This window comes from Symphodus melops (assembly GCF_947650265.1).
Source record: "Symphodus melops genome assembly, chromosome: 13".
Lineage (NCBI taxonomy): Eukaryota > Metazoa > Chordata > Actinopteri > Labriformes > Labridae > Symphodus > Symphodus melops.
Window position 1 is genome coordinate 16136388 of NC_136703.1, and position 25152 is coordinate 16161539.

General features: G+C 40.9%; 5 protein-coding genes across 12 annotated transcripts in view; 2 read left to right on the forward strand and 3 right to left on the reverse strand.

The window, feature by feature from the left end:
- The window catches only part of kcnd3 (potassium voltage-gated channel, Shal-related subfamily, member 3), a 176511-nt gene extending 173115 nt beyond the window's left edge, over nucleotides 1-3396 (forward strand). For all 4 annotated transcript variants that reach the window (XM_079358542.1, XM_079358540.1, XM_079358541.1 and 1 more), the window contains one exon: nucleotides 139-3396. In XM_079358542.1, the coding sequence (XP_079214668.1) occupies nucleotides 139-313 (175 nt within the window). In that variant the 3' untranslated portion in view covers nucleotides 314-3396. The remainder of the gene's footprint in view (nucleotides 1-138) is intronic.
- Nucleotides 3122-5453, reverse strand: LOC306833346 (D(2) dopamine receptor-like). Its single transcript, XM_079358552.1, has 2 exons — nucleotides 4106-5453; nucleotides 3122-3622 (listed from the first exon to the last, which is right to left on the reverse strand). Exons 1-2 carry the CDS (start codon nucleotides 5261-5263, stop codon nucleotides 3467-3469), a joined length of 1314 nt encoding a protein of 437 aa, XP_079214678.1. The 5' UTR covers nucleotides 5264-5453; the 3' UTR covers nucleotides 3122-3466.
- A 117-nt stretch (nucleotides 5454-5570) lies between these two features.
- On the reverse strand, nucleotides 5571-12650 carry ddx20 (DEAD (Asp-Glu-Ala-Asp) box polypeptide 20). The gene is made up of 11 exons (XM_079358537.1): nucleotides 12394-12650; nucleotides 10730-10824; nucleotides 10122-10290; nucleotides 9926-10040; nucleotides 9659-9801; nucleotides 9256-9394; nucleotides 8999-9057; nucleotides 8725-8807; nucleotides 8501-8606; nucleotides 6915-7016; nucleotides 5571-6819 (listed from the first exon to the last, which is right to left on the reverse strand). The coding sequence occupies exons 1-11, from the start codon at nucleotides 12587-12589 to the stop codon at nucleotides 5738-5740; spliced, it is 2289 nt and encodes a 762-aa protein (XP_079214663.1). The 5' UTR covers nucleotides 12590-12650; the 3' UTR covers nucleotides 5571-5737.
- A 568-nt stretch (nucleotides 12651-13218) lies between these two features.
- On the forward strand, nucleotides 13219-16188 carry parapinopsina (parapinopsin a). Its single transcript, XM_079360228.1, has 5 exons — nucleotides 13219-14051; nucleotides 15061-15151; nucleotides 15232-15469; nucleotides 15570-15812; nucleotides 15931-16188. The coding sequence occupies exons 1-5, from the start codon at nucleotides 13721-13723 to the stop codon at nucleotides 16069-16071; spliced, it is 1044 nt and encodes a 347-aa protein (XP_079216354.1). The 5' UTR covers nucleotides 13219-13720; the 3' UTR covers nucleotides 16072-16188.
- Nucleotides 16189-16616: 428 nt separating this feature from the next.
- The window catches only part of LOC306833344 (cyclin-dependent kinase 17-like), a 41008-nt gene continuing 32472 nt past the window's right edge, over nucleotides 16617-25152 (reverse strand). For 3 of the 5 annotated variants that reach the window (XM_079358545.1, XM_079358548.1, XM_079358547.1), the window contains 8 exons: nucleotides 24935-25055; nucleotides 24442-24539; nucleotides 24251-24356; nucleotides 23522-23564; nucleotides 23318-23408; nucleotides 23161-23238; nucleotides 21670-21791; nucleotides 16617-19501 (listed from right to left, as the gene is read on the reverse strand). In XM_079358545.1, coding sequence (XP_079214671.1) covers nucleotides 21688-21791; nucleotides 23161-23238; nucleotides 23318-23408; nucleotides 23522-23564; nucleotides 24251-24356; nucleotides 24442-24539; nucleotides 24935-25055 — 641 coding nt within the window. In that variant the 3' untranslated portion in view covers nucleotides 16617-19501; nucleotides 21670-21687. The remainder of the gene's footprint in view (nucleotides 19502-21669; nucleotides 21792-23160; nucleotides 23239-23317; nucleotides 23409-23521; nucleotides 23565-24250; nucleotides 24357-24441; nucleotides 24540-24934; nucleotides 25056-25152) is intronic. The other 2 variants (XM_079358546.1, XM_079358549.1) reach the window with 1 other exon arrangement.

Here is a 25152-nt window from a genome sequence, read left to right on the forward strand (position 1 = left end):
AGCAGTTTTTTTTAGACTGTCGAGGGACACTTAATCGTGTTCTAAAAGTTTGCATAATATGTGACCTTTGAACAAAGTGTATCTGTATAGACAATTAATTCTAAGCCTTGATTTTCATTCCCTGTTTCGTTCTTCAAGCCGCTCCAGTCTGAACATGCGAGTAGACGAGCAAGCCTCCCTGAACTGCCAGAGCAGCCAAATCACTACAGCAATCATCAGCATTCCCACACCGCCAGTGACCACTCCTGAGGGCGATGCTCACCTGCCCGCAGGCCCCACCCACCAGAATGTTGTGAAGGTATCGGCACTGTGAAGACTTGGGTAGTGGAAAAACAGATAAAGACTCATGGAGACAGAGTGGGGACAAATGAGGACTGGGCATGATAGAGATGAAAGCGTTTAGAGTTCTACTGTTGCCGTGGTGGAGCCTGCCCTCTGCTGGCCATGTACTGTAATGACACGAACTCCATTTACAGACTGAGGATGGCTTTTAGATACAGTATATCCATGTTAGTGGGTGTTTGGCATACATGTGTGCGCAGATGTAAGTGTGTGTGGATGAAAGAGCTGTGAACATGTGTAGAGAGTGATTTTAGATGAGGAGGCATGAGTTGCCTCCCAGAGTATTTCTTGTGTTACTGTGCACAAAGCACCTTTTATATGATTTTTGCTTTGGTTTGACTTTTTTTAGCAGCAAACATAAGGAAAACGTTAAACAACTCAAATAACAAAACCTTATTGAAGCTTTTTTTTCACACATAATTTGATCCTGGTTTTTTTTGTTTTGTTTTTTTCGGTCCACTAACCTGTTGATAGATTAATAATCCACCATTTTCATACATACAGGTTGAGTAATACTCCACTTGAGTAAAAAAAAACTCTTTATGAGATGTATTCTGATTGGTGTGTCTCTGAGGACATAACTAATGAGTTTCAGATGTTTATGTGAATTTTTGCTAGATAGAGGAATTGTAATGTATTGGATAGGAGGTATGTGTGTTTGTGTGTGTGTGTGTCTGTTTGTGTGTGTGTGTGTGTGTGTGTGTGTGTGTGTGCGCTTGTGTGTGTATGTCTCTGTGTGTGTGTGTTTATGTCCATTTCTCCTGGAAGTCTCTATGGCTCAGTATATGGTATATTTGACTAGCTGCCACTCTGAAGGGCTCATCGAACACATTTCTGTCTGAAATTCTCAGCTCCAAAGCCTTTTACACAATATGTGCCTGAGTATTTAAAGAGTACTTTGTTTCATGGTTTTCTTAATTTCTCTCTTTCCTCATCGTTTTACCTTTTGGCTGCTGCAGCCCTGACAGACCTCAAAGAACTAAATTCTTTATCAAAGAACAACAAAAGAACATTTTCAATTCAAACCACCACAGATAAAAGCACAAGGCATATGCTGTGAATTTCTGACACAAATCTGTTCTGAGCCCAGGTTCTTTGTGAATATTGTTAATAGAATATTTTGTAATATTTGACCATCGTTTGGCAGAACTAGTGAAGCTGTCTTCTCGTTCCCTCTCTCTCTCTCTCTCTCTCTCTCTCTCTCTCTCTCTCTCGCTCTCTCTCTCTCTCTCGCTCTCTCTATCTCACTTTTGTTGTTGTCCTGTTGTACCCCTTCCTCCTGTGTGAACAGTATGCTTTCAGTAGTCTTTATAGCTGTCAACGTTCTTTCTTTCCTTGATCTCAGCGGGCATTTTTCCAAAGTTGTGGGGTATGTGTACTCTATGTGGTTAGGAAACTTGATGTTTGTACTTTTTGTCCTCCTTGGTGTTTTAAATTGTTTTATTTACTTAACTTATGGAGAACTTAAAAAAGGGAAGTCTGTTTTAACAGTGACACCAGAGACGTGGTAGACATTGGATAACTCATCCATGGGTCCCTGTCACCAGAAACGTGTGATTGGATCTGTTCTCTCGACCCATAGTCATAACATGTAACGTTCGTACCACTTATCATGAAATGCTTTCACAGCTGACCTTTCTAATATGGATGCTGACCTTTCTCAGCTTTGCTGACCTCCCAGCTGATGCCTCTCTGTTGGCCGCCTTTCTTCTTGAATGTCATCCAGCAGCTACACAGACAAATTAGATATGTCTGTAGGAGGATGAGATAAGTTACACTAAGCTAAGCACTTACTTCTGCTCTGCATAGATGAAGTCAAATGTTGATCAAGAGCACACAGATAGGGCTACAGGTGCGCCCATCTTTCAGCATACTCTCCATATCAGCCAGGAGCATATTTCAAAAGCAATAGTGGAATCGGTTGAATATTATGTCTGCGCATATGTAGCTGATGTTACACAGGTTTATTTTCAGTATAATTAGATTGTATTTAAAAATAAGCAGCAAAATGTATCTTTTTTTTTTTAAAGAAAAAAACATTTCACTCAATTGAGATTGTGACATGGAAGCGCCTAACCAGTTTTACACGTGCATTTGTACAAAGACAAAAAACAAACAAACATCATAACCATGTCCACCAGCGTGGGTGGAAATATATTCATGCCAAATTTCTACCATATCAGTGCATCACGTCAAGGTTCTGAGGTCCCTTGGGACTTCCTGTTTTCGCTTGTGTTCCTTCGGATCCAGAGGTTAGTCTTGACCCTTGAACTATTTGTCAAACAGGTTCTGTTTAACCTCTGATATTCCTCGCAGTGACCTAGTACTATTTCTGGTCATTTAGTACTGTGCACAGTGACTACAGCAGCCTAGATCGAGTTTTAGTGTTAATTCAGACTGTGTGCAAATTTACCCAGAGTGAAACTAATAAAAGACAAGTGCAGGCAAGCTTTTCAGCGTGATTTTAAAGAGAGGTTCAGGTTGATGACATTGACTTCATATTCACAGCATCAAGTCCAACGTTTAGAATCTTTTGGAACTACAATAAACGTTTGAAGTAGGTATTGGCAGAGGGGAGGTTCCCTGTTATCTTTTGTTATCAGGATGAAAATGTTCTTTTATGTATTGAATGTTTCTCTGTTTCAAGACAGTTGTTTTTTTGCGTCAGCTGCACTTTGAAATGACAGTGTGAATTAGTGTCACAAATATTCATTCAAAGTGTCTTAGGGTCGCATTTGATTTGCAAACAAAAGCAGAGGTCTGGGATTGTGTTGGTCTCTTTTTCTCTGTTATGTACTCTCCTTTGATTGTCTTTTCTGGGCTCAATCAATTTTCCTCTCACTCTTTGCTTTGCCCTACTATGCCACCTGTCGTTGTTGAGACTACTGCTGTGCGTATTTTGTCAGGTGTTGGATATTATTTATGACCTTGTCTTGTGTCCCGACTGTGAAACGCCTGATAAAACATCTATATCTGCCACAAATACATAATCTGTGGGCTCTATTCTTCAGCTGCCTCTAAATCACTCTGTATGTGCAGTTGTATGTACATCTATAGGGACTGTGATATTTTCAATTCTCATAGGTGCAATCTGTGTGACCCAAACGTTCAAGCAGGGACTCTTTTAAGGCCTCAATTTTAAGGGACATCCGGGGATGGAGGAGAAGATCTTGCTGAGTTCAGAGCGAAACTGTTTAGTGACTAAAGTATAGATGAGTGGATCCACTGCAGCCTGCACACAGTTCAACACCATCGCTGAAGTCTCCAGCTCCATCAGCAACTGTGGTAAAAAAAAAAAAAGAAAAAAGAGATGAACAACATGCTATTACAGAGAATACCAGTTCAAAGTGCTTCTGCCAGACTTATACATTATCTACCCTGGTCTTTATTTATGTTAATGAATTATGATCTGTTCATTCAATTGTTTGATGCATCAGTCATAGAGTTAAAAAGAGAATTGCTAATCCTAACTAAGATATCAAGATGATCTTTATGTTGTCGGAATGGATAAATATGGATCATTTAACTTAAATTATTTAGCAAAAATACACAGGTTAAAATGTTGACTTTGTTGAGCATGTTTAGTTAGGTTGCAATGGAAACATGTTGAGGCGGGTACGAATGTTTCTGGTCTTTCTAAGATTGATTTAAAAAGGTTAATGAACCCTGGCAAGTTGAGACAATTTATTGCTGAGAGTCTTCCTTTAGTTGCTGTTTCATGCCTGTACTGCAATAATAGCTGTGGAAAACAAGCGTAACTCACTTTGTCCTTGTCCTGCCACGAATTGACGTCCATCAGCAAAACAACCACCATTGGCACCCAGAAAAGCGTGAACGCAATGATTGTATACCCGAAACGTTTTGCCAGTTTCCCTTCCATCTGTTTCTTCCCTCGCTCTCTGGCTCCTGGTGTGAGGAGACACACCGCACCCACAATATCCGGATGTCTCTCTGGGGCACCTGCCGTGGACGAGCCCGCAGAGGGACCGCTGGCTTCTGCCACCAGGAGTACGGTCCGGCGGGGGGGCAGCCGGGAGCCGGACCCCTCAGCGGCCAGAGACTTAAAGGAGGATTGCGGAGCTGTCCGCGGTGCTGAAGCGGGGACGCTCAGCCAGCCCCACGCGTGCCGAGACACAGTGGGCCTCAGCTGGACTCCACGACTAAAAACTTTTTTTCGATGCTGCCTTACAACTTTTAATATCCGCACGTAGTGGATAACGATCACAGTCAGAGAAAGAACCCAAACTGGAACTAGAACATATGGTCCAAATGGACCCCTGTATTGAGGACGCTCGTCTGAGTGAGCAGCAACTTGTGGACGGCACAGCATGTAAAAAAGCGTTTTTTTGGACAGAGTCAGAGAGACGATGGCAAGGATAAGGCCGCATGACCAGATGGACAGGATCCACACGCGGATCCTCGTTTTCCTCCCTTCTGTTTGGAAAGGAAACGCGATGGCTTGGAAGCGCTCCACGCTGATGCCGACCAGCGTGAGCAGCTGGACGCAACTGCACAGCGCGTACGTGAACTGCTGCAGGGTGCACACAGACACGGACACCTGGCTGTCCTTCCCGAATCGCAGCAAAGAGAAGAGCAGCAGCGGGGTGTCCACGGAGCACTTCAGCAGGTCGCTGGCGGCCAAGCTGACCAGCAGTGCGTTGTTGCACGTCTGCAAGCGCTTTGTCCTGAAAACAACCCAACAAACCCACAAGTTCCCTGGTAACCCCAAGAATAATGTCAGCGTCAAGACCGTGCAGTTGAAGATGAAGAACATGGTATCCACGATAGTTTGATTGTTCGACGTCGTTTCATTCAATGGCGTGTGCGCGTCCATGATTTCACCTTTAGTGACAGTTCTTCTCCTGTTTGTCCACAACCCGAACCCTGGTGATTCTAATTTGAAGCATGATGAGCTACACATGGTTATACTAAGGGGGGAAAGCTGTGCTGGGCCCCTAGAATAAACTAATTTATTCAAGGGTGTGTTTGCCTGTGTGGAGCAGCACTGATTGGGCTTGTAGCTGCTTGATTGGTCTGTAATCAGGAGAACGTGGAACTGTCTGACCTTGCTGTACCCTGCTGAAGAGGTTATGTAAAGAAAATTGCACAGTTTAGCTCCCCTCCTCTTCACCTTTGTCTCTTAGCAACACAGATGTTAGACAATTAATTGACAATGCAATAAGAAGAAAATGCATGTTCACATTATGTATCAATAACGCACCGTTCCAGATGTTCCACATCGTCATTTATTAGAAAACTAGTGAGAGGAAAAGAAACGCAGAACATAACAGGAATTCATTCAAGTGCAACATAATAGACCCGAAGTGCTCACTCTTATTTTTTGCAAAAAAAAAAAAATCAGACATTGTGATTGTACATAGACAGTACAGATCAGTCAGTGTTTCAGGAGTTCTTCCATGTAGACAGCATTCATACGATAAGCTGCCATCCAGTTGTGTGCCATGCTGTAGTAGCTTTGGTAACCTTGGTCCTGAAAAGGAGACATGGAGGAGTAGTAGTCGTTCCAGGCCCTGTAGCAGGTTCTCCAGTACTCGTCAGCACTCGAGTTTTCCTCTTCTTCATCAGCATCATGCTCTTCATCATCATCATCTCTTTCTCTCTTTTGCTCTCTGCTCAAATCCTCTGAAATGTACCGACTCCTTTTCTCCGTCTTTCTTGATGCGTTAGTTCCACTACCTGACGGAGTCGTCTGATTGGGTCTCCTTTTGGATTTAACATCCGTTACATGATTATAGTTCTCAGGGGAGTGAGAGAAAGCTCTCCCGTTTGATGCACAGGATGTCTGGTTGTACACTTCTGGTGCAAAGGATGTACAAACCTCCGCTTTTGTTGCCTCAACCCTGGGTTTGAACGCAGAGGGGGCCTTCTTGGTGTCAGTTTGCCGATGAGATAGCGCATTCTTTTCATCTTTTGTGGCATTTTTTATCTGACCAGGATCTGATTGTAGGGTGGATTTTCTCTGTGTTCCTTTTCGTTTGAAACTTTGAGCTTCGTCATCGTGAAGCATGACAGACTCTCTGTGGCCACTCTGATCGTCTGCGCCACCGTCCCCTTGACCTCTGAAATCCCTGATGACCTCAACTGATCTACCCAACCCCTTAGTGATGAAGTTCTCAAAGTCCCACTCGGCCTCCTCTAAGGTCATGAACCTCGACCTGCAAGTCTTGAACGAGCTGAGGGGAGGGATCTTCGGTAGAGCGTCTTGCAGCTCTTTTCGAGTCGGCGCTGCAGGTACTTTTCTGGGAATCTCTTCGCGCAGTGCTTCCAGCATGGGTGCAGGTTTGGGCTTCTCTGGCCTCCTTTGACTGCTCTGCTCTTGTTCTTGATTTGTGACCGACTTGGCACGCTTCTTCTTCTCTGTCCTGGAGGACAGCTGGGACAAAGCGTCTGGCGCGGAGGCCTTGGTGCAGACGTCCCAGTCGCAAGGCTCGTCCATCAAACCAGGCTCCAAGATGGCTAAAAAAAAAAAAAAAACGGATGAGAAAGGAACTACTTATGCATAATAACATTTGTAGAGGCTTTTTTAAGAAGACATCTAGCACGATACTCACATGGCAACACAGATAAACTCAGGCCACACTTTTGAGCAATGGCCATCATCTTGTTTTCCTCCTCGCCATGACAACAGTAGGTCACGGCGAGCCCCTGAGTGCCTGTAACATCAAGAAATCCGGATTAGAACACAAATGCAGTGAGTTGTGTGTCGGGAAGCATGGTGTGCGCAAGCTAATGAACAAATACATTCTGTGTGGGAGATTTCACACAAGGTCCAGATAGTTAAATGCACAATTAGGAACCAATTGACCTTCTCTGCAGGTCACACCTGTCGCTGCACTACGAAACAGGATTTTTGGTCAATGAGGTAACTTCAGTGTTAACTCTGTGTTCTCAGGACTACACGTGTTCACTTCTCACCAGGGTGGATCACCATGGCAACACCTGCTGAACGCCTAACCTGCTCAGGAACAATTTGTTTGGGATAAGAGATCAACCTGTTTGAAACTCCACCTTCTGCCCAATCAGATCTTTTGATCACAGAGGCCTGTGAGCTGACTGTGAGAGAGGAGGAAGAGAGACTCTATATTATATACGCTTTACAGTTATCACCCTACATCCAAAACTAAATCAGAATGCAAAAGGCTTCTTCTTTTCTTACATTTAATATATACAAATAAACAAACTTGCCGCTCTGTTTTCATAATCATTTCAAGCCTATTAAAGCTCTGAATGCCGTCCGAGCTGCAGCTGAATGTTACATCTAAAACAGTCAGATATGCCACACAAGAGAAAACAATTCATTAAGGAAATAAACAGGAGTTATAATACTGAATATAAATAATAACTAAACATCATTAAATTCTATTCTTAGTTTGCTTTTGCACACTCAGCAATTGTTTGTTTTTTTTGCCAGTTCTCCCAGCAATTGTTGCTGCAACTTGTCTGTTTCAGTCTGTATAGTCGATGTGTTTTACCTCGTCATGTTTTTCTGGAATCACAGTTTGCAGTGAGTTTGTAACGTGTAACGCTTGTTCCTGATTGTGATAGTTTATATGAAGGCGACACCTCCCCTTTCATGTGAAACGTGCTCATTATTAACTCTGGGTTTTCTGATCGAGTCAATAAAAGGCTTCATGTGATCTCCTTTTTCAGGCAGTGTCAGTTAGTGAAGCCATACAGCTGAAAGATACCCGGGGTGTTTTGAACTTGCTTCATTAGTAAAGGCCTCTGCTTGGACTTCAGAGGCGTGAAGGTTTTTTTTTTTTTTTTTAACAAATATTACACCAGCATAAGAGCAACTCTTTTTAAATGTTCTGCAACAATGTACTTTAACAAATGCTTTTGAGTGAAACATGTTTCAACAATGTTTAAAAATACATCGTTTCAGGGTGATATTTTGAAATATAAGTCAATGAAGTTGGAGGTTTCAGTCCAACTTGATTGGAAAAGAGTGCAGTTTTCTTTGCATTAAATGTTTCTCAAACAGAGGAAAGACCCTGCAACTGCTACGCAAAGCCTCCAGGTTTTCCTCCTCACAAGGCCATCTGCTGTTCAACAAAAGCAGGTAAATGTTGCACATCACGCTACAACCCCGCACTGTTTAAATCAGCTACAACCACGACGTGCATTTGAGACTGACCGAAGCGGCCGGCTCGTCCGATTCGGTGCATGTAGGTCTCCCAGTCCTGCGGCACATCCAGGTTGATCACCAAGTTGACTTTGTCTGCGTCTATACCTCTGGAAGTCTGACAGTACAAAGGAACAGGATTAAAGAACAGAAGCTGATCACAGAACTGAGGCCCAGAGTGCTGGACACGGCGGCTATATCGGGAGCAGAACATGCAGAGGACGCGTTTGTCTCACCAGGTCAGTGGAGATGAGCACCCTGCACTGGTACTGCTTCAGTTTGGACATCGCCTCAAGTCTCTGGTCCTGACTCAGACCTCCTGTGTGTCATTAAACAGGGTAACAATTCAATCACATCAGCTGTATGCAAGTTATTTCAATCACACAAAGTATTCCTCAAAAACCCTTTGGAATTTCCTTTTTCTTCTGAAAAGTTACGGTACTTATTTAATACCACTCGTTTAATTTCTGTTCATACATGCCACTGTATTTTTGTAAAGGCTCCCCCCACCTGAGATACAAACAGCAGGTAAGCCTTTGGAGGACAGGATGTCAGCCAGGTGCTGAGCCCTGTGGGAGAGAAACAACAACATTTATCAGAGGAACATTTTTAAAATTTCAGGTCGAGCAAATGTTCACTACTAAATTTTAAAAAAAAATAATGCCAGGAGTCACAGCTTCCCTTTTATCTCGGTTTAAAAAAAAAAAAAAAAAATCTAATTAAGTGCACGAGCGACCGTTACAGTAAACGTGTGAACCATGCGTCACCTTGTGTGTAGGTTGGAGAACACTAGTGCCTGGTTAAATGGGATTTTACTGAAAAGTTCCAGCAAGTGCTGCACCTTCTCCTCGAACACCTTGTGAGGTAAAGGATGGGACTGTACCAGCTTGTAGTACTGCTTCAGACCTGGCAGGGGGCACACAAGGACATCATTACTCACATCATGTTACTTCAACATGAAATAACTAATGCCTTTCTTTATATACCCCTCTGTTCAAGAGGACATAAGTTATTTGCTGATACTGTATGGCTTATTGTGTAAACCAGACATGCAGTATCTGATAGATCCAATCATTTTTAGTCTTTGAAGTGATGCTTTAATGTCTTTCAATTACAAGTTCTGCCTTGCGTATAGGTACAGTGAAATCACCAAGTCCATCAGGATTTTACCTTTTAGGCCCATGTCACTGGGATTGAGTCGAACGTAAGTGGGCTCGTTCATGTAACGGGTCAGGTGCTCTGCAAGGGATTCTGGGTAGGTGGCAGAAAGGGCGAGCATCTGTTTGTTTGTAGGCAGAGAGGAGAAGATCCAGCTGTAGAGACGAGAGCAAGAAAGGTCCGTGAATTCTTCTTCTCGTGATTTTGTAACGGATGAGTCAAAAAGGTCTGCTGATGCACTGTGTAGCTAAAACAGCTGAGAACGATCAGGGGTCTCACTTTATCTGTTCCTGGAAGCTGCCCTCCTCCAGCAGCTTGTCAGCCTCATCCAGAACAAACAGACGGATGCTGGCGGTGGACAACATGCCCAGCTCGATAAGCTGCTTAATACGACCTATGAGCACAACCAGGAGCATGGTTACAAAACACAAGTAAAAAAGCTCGACGGTTCCCATGAGCAGGTGATGCCTCTTACCAGGTGAGCCCACAGCAATATGGCACTTCTTGAGATGGAGTTTATCTTGGCCTACAGGCCGGCCCCCGATGAAAACGTGGCACTCCAGGCCCTCCATGGCGCAGCCTATAGCCATCACTACAGAGTGGATCTGCACTGCTATCTCACGTGTAGGAGCCAGAACGAGAACCTAAAAGTGGTTAAAGGGGGAGACGTGAATAACCACTTACTTTTGATTGGTACAGGATTAAAGAAAAGGCAGGTGCTGAGGGGCTTCTAATCATTAAGACCCGACACACAATAAGACTAGAGTGCACGAGAATGCAGCCAGTCCATCAGTAAGACCAGCCTACCTCGGCTTCTTTTCAAATCCTCTTTCACAATTTTGACATTAAGCTGTTAAAATTTTACATTGTCTCTCAAAGCCAAAGATATTATCCTATCAGGACCATCCGTTGTTGGAGTACTGTTTACAAATGGTCAACTTTAAAAAAAAAGTTCTGGATTACAACAAGCTATTTTTTTTAATCATTTGAAGATGCCTAATTTTTTTTTTTTTTTCTTTAAATACATGAATTCCCATAATTCATTTTCTTAATATTCCCCTCTTGCCACGTTAATATTCTCACCTGAGTTGCAGGATTCTCAAGCACCAGAGAGTCCAGAGCGATGGTACAGAACACGCACGTCTTTCCCGTGCCAGACTTGGCCTGAACAATCAAATCTGTAACAGCAGACGCCAAACGGACAACGCACAAAATCAGCAAAATAATCAAAATCACAATTTCATAAATTTGACTGGGTCAAGTAATACTGAATATTTACTGTGTCACACCATGTGACTGGCTCAGGTGAGCTAGAACTTGATAAAAGAGTAGATGATTTACAAGGAGAAATTTTCTGAGACTTTCCAGAAAGTAGGAAATCAATGTGCCAATTCTATTTTATTGGTGAAGATGGGATTAATATCAAGGAAAATAATGTTTATCCCAGTGACAATTTTAAATATTTTAGCCATTATTGTGAACACTGAGCAACAAGCGTTAATTCACACATGACAATATACTTATATATTTGCACATATGCATTGCACTACCTATTCTTTTTACTGTCTTGCACTGTTTCCTTTTTTCAAGAGAGCTGTTATTTATTTATTTCTTTAATTTCATTGTGCTTCTGAAAAAGAAACAATGACAAAAAAAAAAAGAATTCTGATACTGACACGATTTTAAAAGAAATCCCTTTGACATGTTGAGCGACGCAGACAATTGCAAGGACACAATTGCTAGTTTAAATCAGATTAAGAAAATATTCTGTAGTTTCTACATCCATTTGATGCTGTTTTTGTTGAACCGTCTGAACAGTCTGAAAGCAAAAATAAATAACGTCTATGATCGATGAGAGCAAAGAAAACTAGCAATCAGTATTTTGGTATTGTTCTTTAAATGATGAATTACGAAAGATTTAATTTAAAATACTTTTCTTTAAGACAGAGACCAAATGACCAAAAGTCTGACATCTTATCTTAAAAAAATGTCCTTTATCTAATTATTGTTCATCAATTTAGAGAACTGTTTTTATTGTTCTGTATTGTTTTATTGTTTGTATTGTTGTTCAAACTTACATACAGACAATAAACAACACATACACAGACATTCTTACATACAGAAAAAAACCCAATATCAAATAAAACGACACATACTTAAAGATATTCAGGGGGTACAGTGAACAGCAAAGAACGAAACAAAAAAAGAAAAGGACTTTACAGATCACTTCCACAATATCTCTCCATGATAGTATATGTTTTGGCAGCTTTGTTATTCTAAATATCTTTGATTGTGGCAGGATAACGAAGTATTTCTTTTCTAAAAGTGCCATGTTTGGTTCAGCTTTGGCCCATTTGTTTTTTATGGATATGAAACAAAATCGATTTATAAAAGCTTCCGATCACGCCCATGTAGTGACGTCACTGCAGTGTCTGTATACACTGTAGCTCAATTCAAGAAGCAAGTTGAACACGGTTCATGTTTATAGATTATACATTTCAAACACCATGTATGTGGTGCACCACATACTCCAAAGTGTGAGTGTTTGTGTTGTAGGTTCAAAGTCAACTTTAACTCATTTTGCAGACAGGTGTTAATGTGTTACAGTTTTTCACTATGATGACTCCCTACTGAAACTACGTTCAGCCGCTGCATAATAAATACAAACGTTACATGTAAGACAAAAACAACGCTGTTTCTAAAACACTCTCTTAAACGTGGAGTAGATCATAGTCTAAGGTACCCACCGAGTCCGCAGCGGCCCAGCGGGATGGCCTTGAGCTGGATCGGAGAAGGTTTGTGGAAGCCCGCGGCGCAGAGTCCGTCCAGCACGGCCTGAGAGAGCAGCAGAGAGCTGAACTCGATCCCATCCGACAGAAGCACATCATCGGTCCGCTTTCGCGTTTCGATGTCGTGTGCTGCTCTCCTCACGGGGGCCGCCATGTTTCATGGACTGTTTACTGCCAGCGAGCAAACGTTACTGTATTAATCTTCCGTTTCTTTTATGCGTGCTGGAGCTGCAGCTCACACTGCCCTCTGGTGGCCAGGAGGAGAACTGCTCTGACTTTACTGGTCAGTTTACTCATCACAGTTTACTCATCACTCATCACTTGGTCTTAAACAAATTGAAGAAGTCTTAAAATAAAAATGTTATAACACTATAAAAAACAGGGACATTTTCAATCAACCACGTAAACATAATACATTGAGGCTAAACTGTCTGTTTTTGTTTATTTTACAATATAGGCTTCAGTTAGCCTAAATAAGAAAACATACATGACTTAATAATGTAATCAGCTTTGCTCTTCAGATTACGGGATCAGTTTGACAGAAAAGTGATCATGTTAATGATTGCCTTTTGTAGTAAATTTAAGTTATAATGTAGAATTTATCTTTAAACATCTTTAAATGTGCTCATTTGGACTGAACGTTTCTGATATTCAGAGTTGAGGATTATAAGTAAAGTCTACCCAATGAGATGTTCAGTTTGTCAAAGGACAGATAGGGATAGAAATGATTTACTTATTTACATAGTCTCATGATTCATAATACAAAGATAAGTGATATTAACATGCTTTAATACTCCTTCTTTGCCTTTAACCTTCATGTATTTAAGCCAGATTCTAAATACCATATTATGTGACTGAATCCCTGTTTCATTACAAAGAGCAGCTGTAGATCCAATCATGGAAAGTGCAGTCTTACAGGATATTAGGCAGACTTATTTTCATCACAAGCCGGATCTGTGGATTTGGTTTCAAGAATTAAATGTCATGGTTTAGAGCCCCTCTCCTCCTCTGACTCGGCTTATTAGGAGTGTCTTGCCTTCCTTTCTCTTGCCTCCAGCTGCACCAGAGAAGCAAACACAGTGCCAATTTAGTAAGACTGCATTGGTTGTCTATACCCCTGCCTTTCTTACATTTGTGTGAAGCTGTGTTTTCTTTTTTGTTTTTTTTCATTGTCGGCATTGGGACTTGGATTGGGTTTGTGTACAACTCTAACATGGACTGGTGACACTTTTATCTCACAGCAGGGAACAGTTAGAACCATCACATAATCTACAGTGAGAGAAAAATGGAGCACCTTGTCCAACATGGAAACTCCTCAACTTTTCCCAATTCAGTCAACACAGAGCTTCTCTCTCAGACTGGCTACACAATACTGGCTGTAATCATGGGGGTGTTCTCTGGGGCCGGGATCGTCCTCAACTTACTGGTGATCGTGGTGACAGTGAGGCACAGGCAGCTGAGACAGCCGCTTAGTTATGCTCTGGTAAACCTGGCCATATGTGACCTGGGCTGTGCTCTGTTTGGAGGTATCCCCACCACAATAACCAGTGCCATGGGCTACTTCAGCCTGGGACGCGTGGGCTGCACCTTGGAGGGCTTTGCTGTGGCCTTTTTTGGTAAGTCAGCAAACATTCATCAAACTTTTTTTTACAACAGAAAAGTTTCCATGTTCAAATTTAACTCACTGTTAGGCCTAAGTTAATTTGCACTGCAGCAAAATAAGTATTTAGTATGTATATAACAATAAGTATTAGAAGTATTATAAATAAGTATTCTTGTTACAAATGTTACAAGTTAGAGCACGAGCTGAATGGTCATTATATACTATACATTGTTATGTTGATACAGAAATGGAACATTATATCGCTGCTCTATGTAGTGCTACTATTATATTGATAATGACAAGATTTAGGATGGTTTTGATACTGATGAGAGCTCTCAAAAACAGCTGCCAATGCAGTTGTTGATGAAGATAGATTCAATTTAGTGATTCAAAACCAAAAAGCATATGTGTGTCTCCTCCTCTGTTGATCCTTGCTTGTCTTGTATTTACTCTTTGATGTTCATAACTTTAGATAAGAGTCTGCTGAATGAGTTGTAGAATTGCATTAGGCAGTCAAACTGCACAGCTCTGATCATTTGTTTGAAATCATCCCTGATTTTGACCTTTTTAAATAAATATTTGCTACCTTTACTCGAGTATTGTTCAGGGAAAAAAACAACAACAAAATAAAAGGTCATTTGGACAGAAACACAAAGTCCCATGTAAAAGTCAACAAAGGATCCAAATTAGAAATAAGAAATTGTGTTAAATGTAACAAAAAAAAATCAGGCCAAAAAATCTCTGACAATGTTTTATAAGCTTATTAGTGTTTTGAATGTAAAACATTAATGAGTCAAATATGGGAAATAGTTTTCAAACTAACAGTTATAAAAGCACCACTATTTTAATCTCAAATGTAATAATGTAAAAGTATTCATTTGTGAATGTGGAAATACTAATAATAAACTCATACACATTAAGTCCAATGTACTTTGCTTCTTTTTTACCGCTGTATATGAATCTAGTTTTTTCGGCAAAGCTCAACACCGGACAGTTTTTCACTAAACCTTCTTTTCTGTTAGGAATAACAAGCCTGTGTACAATTGGAGTCATTTCTGTAGAACGCTACCTCGTGGTATGTTACCCCATGGGTGCTGTCCTCTTCCAGACCAGGTAAAGTGGTGAAAATCATCATTTCACTCAAAGAACAAAAGACCTTCCTGTGACATAAAGTCTGTGCCGTCTTTCCTCAGACATGCTGTCGCAGGAGTGGTACTGTCCTGGGTGTGGTCGTTTGTGTGGAACACCCCGCCATTGTTCGGTTGGGGAAGTTATGAGCTGGAGGGGGTGCAGACCTCCTGCGCTCCCAACTGGTACAGCCGGGATGTGGGGAACATGTCTTACATCATCTTATACTTCTTCCTTTGCTTTGTTATTCCATTCTCCATCATTATGGTGTCCTACTCCCGACTCCTGTGGACCCTCCGTCAGGTGAGCAAAGACATATACTGTATGTTTGCTGCCAAAAACACTCAATAATGAATATGTTGCTGGCTTGAAAACTATTTTTACTTGTACTTTGGTTACGTAGGTGACTAAGCTGCAGGTTTCTGAGGCAGGCAGCACACACCGAGTGGAGACACAGGTTGCACGTATGGTGGTGGTGATGGTGTTGGCCTTTCTGATGACCTGGCTGCCATACGCTGCAATGGCCCTCGCCATCATCCTGGACTCTAGTCTGTACATTGACCCTATTATAGCTACCATACCTGTTTACCTGGCTAAAGGCAGCACTGTCTACAACCCCATCATATACATATTCATGAACAGACAGGTAAACTAGTAGCATGCACTTTTATATTTACATACAGGAAAAAGAAAAAAATATATATTTTCACAACTTCTTCACTTTGTGTTTATATTTGACTACACTATTTGTGTGGTCCTTTCAGTTTCGGGCATACGCTGTCCCCACTGTCCTGTGTGGATGGAACCCATGGGCCTCAGATCCACAAATTTCTGAGGGTGAATCCACGGTCTCTTCAATCAACAAGAGCCAAAAAGTCTCACCGAAAGAATCTTTGAAAGAATAAAAAGACTCTGAAGGATGGATCATAAACACAACTTTGTAGACACACGCAGGAGAATAGACTTCCACGGACTAGGTATGAGGCTGCAGAACTCCTCTATCATACAATAGCATTGTTAGTGTTAATAATTACTTCCTTCCCTTCTTCCTTACTTCCATCCTTACTTCCTAATCACCATCTAATGTTTGAACCTTGTCGTGAGGATTGTTAAGGTTAGAGGAAGAAAAGATCCAAAACTCCAAACTCAGTGACATTCTCCTGGTATTCAGACACAAATGTATTCTGTTTATTCATGTTGTTTAAAACCTCCCAATCTGCTTTTCCTCATCTTACATATAACATAGATACTGTATGTCCTAATGAAACATCTAATTGCATTTGTGTAATCTTAGTACGTCTATATTAAAATTTTATTCCAAATATAAAAGATCTAAAAATGTTAGGTTAATGTTGGTTTAACAATGGAAATGTGGGTCTATCTGTTAATGATGATGTGTTATTTCACTCTTGATAGGAACGATTTCAAATGATATATGACAAGAAAAAAATGAATTACATGATTTTTTGTTTTTTTAATATTTTTTTTTTCATCAGGTGTATACATTATCTTTGCTTCTAAAGGTCTGTTCTCAAACATGGTGCACAACCCCCTGCAAACACACAGACCTTTGTCACCCATATATGACCTTTGTATGGCTTTCATTGAGACAAATCAAATGAACCTGTGTGTTCTACTCCTTTCCAACACAATACTTCACTCCAGCCTTTTGGATCCAGCATGATAAACAGCAAGAAAAAAAAACTGCCCTAAGTTTAGTCAAGTCTCACAGCTTGATCATTCACAGTCATTTCTCCCTCACTAAACAAACACAAATGCATACTCATCCTATTACCTTGGCTTTTTTTTTTTTTTGATTACAGAAATATTGCTATGACTTTCATTAAAGAAGAGAAACGAGAAAAGAAAAATCCAGAGTGTGAATACCTGTATCAAACCTGTACACTTTTATATATACAGAGTGATGGATCATCTATGTACATGCTACATACTGTACTGTCACACTCTGGGTGGAGGAGGAGTCCTTCTGACAGGCAGAGACGAGGGATTACTTCCCCCTTTCTGAATCCATTTCAGGTAAAGAAGTGATCCGAGGTCAGTGCCTGAGGAACAGAAAACTAACACAGACCATCTTCATCATAGATACAGTACATGTGGACATGGCAACTGCTTGGTGTGTGAGACAGTTGTGTGCTTTTACAGCAGCTTGGAGGATGGACTTTGGTCCGCTTGTTTCTGGCAGAGTTGGAAAATAACAGCAGAGACAACAATGCAGTCCTGCAGTATTGAAGCGCCCAGTGAGACTTTACAGTTACAACTTAACTGTACAGCTGAAATATAAACTAGCTGTGATTGTTTTTGTTTTTATCTAAGGTACTGTCTCCAGACATACTAAGGAGCACATTATGGTTAATCATGTGTTGTAAAGTCATGTTATAAGTTCTTGTCCCATGCACAATCTGAACCTTTTTCCGGCTGCAGCTATTTCACAAACCATCTGACAACAGTTGTGTTCAATACACGAACATGCTTAAAGAGATGACACATACAGACATGGGTATGGCAGCCACTCTCACTAACTACAGAGAATGAATGACGATCAGGAAGACTGACAAGATGATGCTGAGGAATGATTCTTCTTCTTCACTTCCACTTTAATACAGCTTTTCAAAGAGTTTCACCCCATGTGCGACACACTCTACTCTACAGGGGAGACAAACACAACCGGCTGTACCTCACAAACATCACAAGCAACAAGTCCTGAGCTTAAGGAATGTGCAACACGTCCCCAGCCAGTCACCAGTCGTTCCGCTGAGGGGAACACGGTTAAGACTGAGAACAGCATCCTGGAATTATCTTTGCTTCTGGCAAGTAAAAAGTATGATCATATATACAGATAATTAAAAAAAAAAAAAGTGTAAAAATAAATGCGAGTGGAGTTTGGGGAGGTTTGGGGTTTTTGAATGATTCATGATCTAAAGAGGTAAAAGCAGGTGCAAAAGAGAACATTTAAACATGGACAGCTTTTCATTACAGAACAAATTCAAATTCTGAGTCAAGGCAAAAGAGGAAGGGTGTCTAAGATAAGCAGGTGAGGATTTGTACACTTTCTTTACCTCTCTGAGCATCTAGAAGTGTTTTTACAGCTTGTGACAAATGTAATTGTTTATTAATCGTTTATGATTGTTTTAATTACATTAACCAATTCTGTTATTGACGGCGAACATGTCTGTTCTCTGGTAAGAGACCTCTGGTTTCCTTTCTTTTTGGTTCATAAGTTTGATTCTTTTTAATGTCCAGAGTGAACGTCACATCCTTCTCTCCATGAGTGACTGATGAGGTAAAGTTATGACAGCCATCCTGACCTCTACCGGACAATAAGGTGCTAAAGTTTTATCTCTGTAAACTCCTTTGATCAACAAACTTTCAAGTGAAACACCGTTGTGTGTTCATGTGTGGGTGTTCAAGAGAGAAAGACAGACAGGAGAGAGAGAGAGAGAGAGAGAGAGAGAGCGTGTGTGTGTGTGTGTGTGTGTGTGTGTGTGTGTGTGTGTGTGTGTGTGTGTGTGTGTGTGTGTGTGTGTGTGTGTGTGTGTGTGTGTGTGTGTGTGTGTGTGTGTGTGTGTGTGTGTGTGTGTGTGTGTGTGTGTGTGTGTGTGTGTGTGTGTGTGTGTGTGTGTGTGTGTGTGTGTATGTGTGTGTGTGTGTGTGAGAGAGTGTGAGTGTGTGTGTGTTTTGTTTAAAGATCATGTTGTTAAGGGCCATTAGGTCAGGCAAGGGTTGAGGGTTGAGGTGCAATATTCAAAGTTTGGATTCAGGCTGAGGCATGTAATGACAAAGCCGAGTTCTACCTCTCAGTCTTTTTATGTACAGCTAATTCAAATACAAAACGAAAAAGAAAAGGCGCAGGACAAAGTGAAAGTTTGCTCTCTCTTTCATGTCCACGTTTCGATCCTTCATTCCCCACAGTTCATCAAGTCCATGAACAGCTGACGTCCTAATCACTGCCCTCTCCTGGACGGCGGCGGTAGTAGCAGCAAGGAGAATCTGGTACTCTCCCACTTTTTCTTCCAGCATCGCGCATGTCTCAGTTTGTTTCTTTTCTTGTCTGTCTTTCGAGTTGAGCTGAGCCTTAAGTCTTTGTAGTGAGAATTCTACAGGCGTTGTTCTCTGTGTGTTCTGTTTCAGTGTTTGTGTTTTCTTCTTCAGTGTGTGTAAATGTGGCATTGTGCGTGTGTCCCTCCTTCAGTGTGTGTGTGGCGGGGTCAGTGAATGTATTTCTGACAGGACAGCTCCATGTGTCACTGTCCTCCTTAGCTCAGCGCCCCCGCCAGCACTAAAACAACACACTCTGCCTCCTGCTCTTCCCCTGGGCTGAGAGAGATAGAGAGAGAGAGAAATGTGAAAAAGGGTTGTATTGTCATTGAGCCACACAAATCAACCGGCTGAAAAACAAACTTCATGCAAGAAACATAACAAATGTACACAATAAGCCTTATCTGCTTCTCCGTTGATCATTTGGCATTGAAATATCAGAAAATAAAAAATAATACCAATACAATTTCTAAGAGCCCTTAATTTATTATTTTCCTCTTTAAAATGTTATCTACGTGAAATCAGACAAAATATACCTTCAACTATGTTACTCGAGCACATGAAACCTGTAAACAATAAACTAAAATAAATGAATTTACTTTAGCTTCAGATATAAAGTCACCTGTATGCTTAATGAGCATTCTGTTTCAAAACAATCTGCATTAATAAACTGATATAAGCTCCTCCTCTCCTCTAGGATTTTAAATCCTATTTTTTGGGATTTGCTCCCATTAGTTACAGGAGCATTAGTGAGGACTGATGATCTAATCTGGCTTACAGTCTGTGTTCCAGATCATCCTTAAAGTGCTGGATGATGTTAAGCTCATGGCTCATATTTATGGCTGTTCAAGATAAGAAATGTTGGATTTGGATATAGCAGAAGGTAATAATAGAAATATCTGTCTTTGAATCCTTCTAAAAAACCTAAAACATAAGGTACCTATTAAATTCCTCATAGGTTAACATGACTAATAAATATTGGAGAAGATATGCAGTAAAGAGAGGAGCACAAACACATTCTGCGCTGCATTTTGAGTGTTGAAGAGATCATTGGTCAAAGGCGACATTTTAAATCACAGCTGCTGTGAGGAACTTTTTGTTTGTGAAAGCTTTGGCGCCCCCCTGTGGACAAAAAGGTAATTCTTCACTTGTACTGATCCTGTCCTATAAATGTGTCAGTACTGTTTTATGCTGCTGTCTTATAGTAGTCAAATATATCAATCAATCTGAATCTTTGTGGACATTTTAAACAATGGTTGTTTCAGCAGTGTGCTGTAAATTGCTTCATTTGACACCGACTTGACATCGCTGAGGGCGGTGGTTCTCAACTGGTGGGTCAGGACCCAAAAGTGGGTCACGGAGCCATTTCAAGTGGGTTGTGAAGAATGACCATGTGTGGAAGAAAAAGCCTGTCAAAAAGTCTATGAAGTGCTTTAAAAAGGTTTCTTTGTTCCATCATGCTTTGTGCTGTTGAGGTCCAAACTGTACAAATAAATGTCTTCTTTAGACAAATCTTGATTGAGAAATATAAGACCTTTGGGTCGAGTTTTATAATTATATATAACATATAACTGCTAAAATGTCTTGTATTATAAATAAGACATTTTAGTAGTTGGTGGGTCCTGAGGCTTGACCAGTTGAGACCCCCTGGCCCGGGGTTCCTCACAAGAGCTTCATGTAAGCTTTTCTCTATTTTTCTGTCAAAGACACAAAAAAAAGTTCTTTCCATGCGTCTACCAGGTCTGAACTTTTTTTTGTAAGACTAAAAATCCTCAGTACAAGCATGAGAAAAAATCTCTTTGGTCAAAGTGCAGCGTGGTTACAATTGCCAAGAAAAAAAAAGATCTTATACTTATAACTTACTCTTTGTGTCATATAATAAAGCAGAAGTTGCTTTGAACTTTATAAAGCACAGCAGAAAAACACATTTTGACAGGAAATGCCTTGAAAATTCACAACCAACCCAATGCACACGCCACACCACACCCTCACTTACAGACTCACAAAGGCTACATCTCTCGCCGTAGAAACCTAAAGAGGGCTGCAAATGAAAAGAATCAAATGACTCATCCCTCTTCTGTGATCATATTCTTCTCTTTTATAAATACACACTTGTGATGCCCATTTCATCCCAGAAACAAACACTGGGAGTGGCTCACTCTGAGAAAAAAGAGGATTAGGTCAATTTAAGCTGAGGTGAAGCCAGGCAGGAGAAAGAAAGGGGAGCGGGAGAGGAAATAACAAAAAAAAAGGAGACAAAGAAAAACACAATGGAAAGAAGAAAAGGATGAGAGTTTGAACAGGTGAACAACAATGTGCAGCTCTAGATTCAGGGGATGCAAGGTGCTGTATACTACAAGGTGACTGAAGAAAAGCTGCTAAACTGACAGTCAAACAGAAAAGAAAGGAAAACAGAAGACAGACAGAATGAAAGAGTACGTATTTACCAGAAGGATAGGGACCACTCAGCCAGTGGAAGTGGAGGACAGATTGTGACTCTGAGCCCTGGGATTGGCTGCTTCTCTCTGGAAGTACTGCGAGGGTGCGGAGCCTAGTTTATGGGCCATCGCTTTTTTTGGGGGGGGAGGGGAGTAAAGTGAGAAAGTGGGGGAAAAGGTGGGGAATATTGAGTTGTTGCAGAAGAGTTGAGAGCGGGGCACACACAGGAGATAGAAAGGATTACGAAAAAGATGAACATTTGCAAAAAGGATAGAGCATGGGTAGAGAGAAAGAGGAAGGACGGTTTATCAGGAGGAGGCAGGGGAAGCAGGAAGAGAGACACAGACTATGATAGAGACAGAAACACTGACGTACAGTAGATCTGAGCAAATGTAACAAAGATACATTAAGTATGCAAGATAATAAGATAAGCGAGTTCTAAAAGAGGGGAAAAAAACATCTCAAGGGCCTGAACAATTTCTTAATAGTTGGTCACTGAACCCTATTTGCTGATTTTATGCTATTAGCATCTTGATCGTTTTATTTTTATAACAAAATGTAGTATTGAATCTGACCCACTGAAGTATGCTGACTGCTTTTGATTGGTAGTATCTATTGTCTGTGATCCGTTTATATCTTATCATTGACCGGAAGCAAGATAGACCACTATAAACATTTTACATTCACTGCCTGACAAAATGCCCATTTGAGCACATGAACCCACGGCGTACTGTTCACGACTAAAACAAAAGGAAACAAACATACTAGCACCTCTTTTAGGCCGAGCGCTAAATACCAATGCTTCTGTTTGTGCTTTTGGATCCAGCACCCACTGAGGGATGTGAGTGACACTTTTGATTTTTCCTGATGACATCGTATTATGTTGTTGACAATGTTTTCCAAACGCAACAAAGTTGTGTGCATGCTGTAGCTTTTTGAATTTACCAAAGCGAGTGGCCAAATACAGTTTTGAGCTGTTGACGTCTCTAGATGCAGAATGAAACACTCACCAAAGAGGTTGAAAGTACATTCTAAGGGGGACATGAAGATTGCAAACCTTAGTCTTAACAAGTTAGTTTATTTGCATGTGTTGGGGAAAATGAGAGAGCCGCCCGTACAGATGACCGTGTGACCTTTTCTGCCAATAAACAACGTCCTGTACAAGCATAGTAACTGCTATATGCATGCACCCTAACTCTATTAAGAACTGCAAATATAGTTGCTTTAAATGTATTTCAGCCGCTGGTTTATTATTTTTCTGGGGGAGATTGTGATTAAGAGAAAGCAGCAACCTGTTATTAGACTGTGTGTGAGATGTAGAACCACACAGTGACATGATAGACAACATAAAGCAAAGAGTTGAACAGAAAGAGAGTAAAGAGAAGGAGTAGAAAGAGGACAGGAAGAAGACCTCATTTCTACCATATTCCTCTTGAGAATTCCTCACCTCTGCACCCCGCCTGTCTCAGTTTTTGTTTTCCTGTATCACACACACTTACCTGATTCTGGGTAGACTGAGGACCTTTTCCCTGGATCTTTCTGTAGCTGAATGCCCTTTACAGAGAAGATGGAGGCAGCTGAAACAACAGACAGTTAGTGAGGCAGTGTTTGTGAGCCACATCTGCATGTTCATCATGTTTAAGCTTATGTACTTACTGTCAGCCAGTGTTTGAACCTCCTCCCCGAGGCTTCTGAAATACGATTGTCTGAGAGCATCCTCAGCTGATACCCGTTTCTTAGCCTCAAACTACAGACATAAAGATAGAGAGGGAATATAATGACAGGATTATTAGTTTTTGATGCAATGCATTCGGTGAATATATATTTTAAGTATGACTCATTATGGGAAAGGTTTGTTACCTGTAGAAGCATTGAAAGCAAGTCATGACCATCACTGTCTATCCTGTGTTACAGGAAGCAAGAGAAAAGAGGGTGAGACATGAGGGCAAAGTGACAGAGGGAGAGAATTGAGTTCCAGGGTAGTCAGACATTCAGGTGAGACATATGGAGCACCAGAGATGGATATGTTTGTGTAGTGCTTCTTCTACTGCTAGATCGGATCCCAACTTCAACAAAAGCAGCAGGGAATAAGCAAAAGTGCAATGTTGAGTGTTGATTTAAAACAAAACAACAAAAAAAGATTCCTTCTCTGCTAAGATTTAAAATTGATTAATAATTTCCAAAACTTAATTGTCTTTTTCAAAAACATTATTATTATTATTATTTTTTTTTTTGGGGGGGGGCTAATCAGTCACTCCCTGCTCTTTAAATCAGTAGAATGCCAAATAGAGCAAGAAGAAATTCAGCCAGTCTCAAAGATGACTTAAGGTAGATCCTGAAGTATTTACTGAATAAATGAATGTACTAATTCAAAAATAGATGTTACACCATGAATCGAAATTGCTTCGTGAGACACCCAAACATTCCCAGCCCTGTCATCCACCATATTACAACAACCCAATGAAAAAACATTTCAATGTAAATTCAGAATTCTCAAAGTCAATTTAAGGGACTATAAAGCTATTTTTTTTAAACCTACTGTTACACGCACACATGCAGCCATAACAAGGTGCACTGAAATCTACACACCTTGGTGCGTGGTTGACGAGAGGCTCTGCATTGTACTGGGGAAAATTGTATGTCTTGAACTCTTCGCTGGTCGTGATACCAGTCCAAGTCTCTTCTGTGGGAGTACCTGTTGAAGAAAAATCATCAACCAAATGAATATTAAGTTGTACATGCAAAAAAAAAACTCATCCATATTCTGCTATTTGTTTTACCGAGGATACGAAAAATGAGGTGAAGCTCATCCTCCACAGTGGATCCAGGGAAGAGAGGTCTGCCAGTGATCATTTCATAAAAGATGCATCCAACACCCCTGGATGAAGAACAGAAACAGTAGGAATGAGCAAATATGATTTGATAAAAATATTCAGAATATGTTGGGGACTTGGGACACTTTTCTTATGCTACAATGCAACATTACTTCAGCATTGTAATGATGGCTTTGTGATCTGCCGATCACTCTAGTTTGTTGATTAAAATTCATAGAGAATACAAAGTATAGTAAAATGAATGCAGAGGTTTCCTCTCAAACTGCTCTTCACTCTGTGTATATAGATTTCTGACATATGAGCTGTGTCAAAAGCAACAAAGAAATGGGAAGAATTGGTATTTTTTTAAAAAGGCATTCACGTTAAGAGGTTGACCTGCAGAGGTGGTGTCATGTGTTTCTCTGCACCTGTGTGTATTTGCAGCCTATGTTTCGCTCACCACATATCGATGGGCGTGGAGTACTCAGTGGAGCCTAGAAGAACATCGGGTGGTCTGTACCATAATGTCACAACTTCATTGGAGTAGGTCTTTGTGGGAACAGACTTGGCTCTCGCCAATCCTTGAATGAATCACAAAAAATGATGTTAGTCAATTGTAAAATTGCGTTCATCTGCTGATCATTTTGGCATTTGGAGACTCGAGAGTGAATCGAGAAC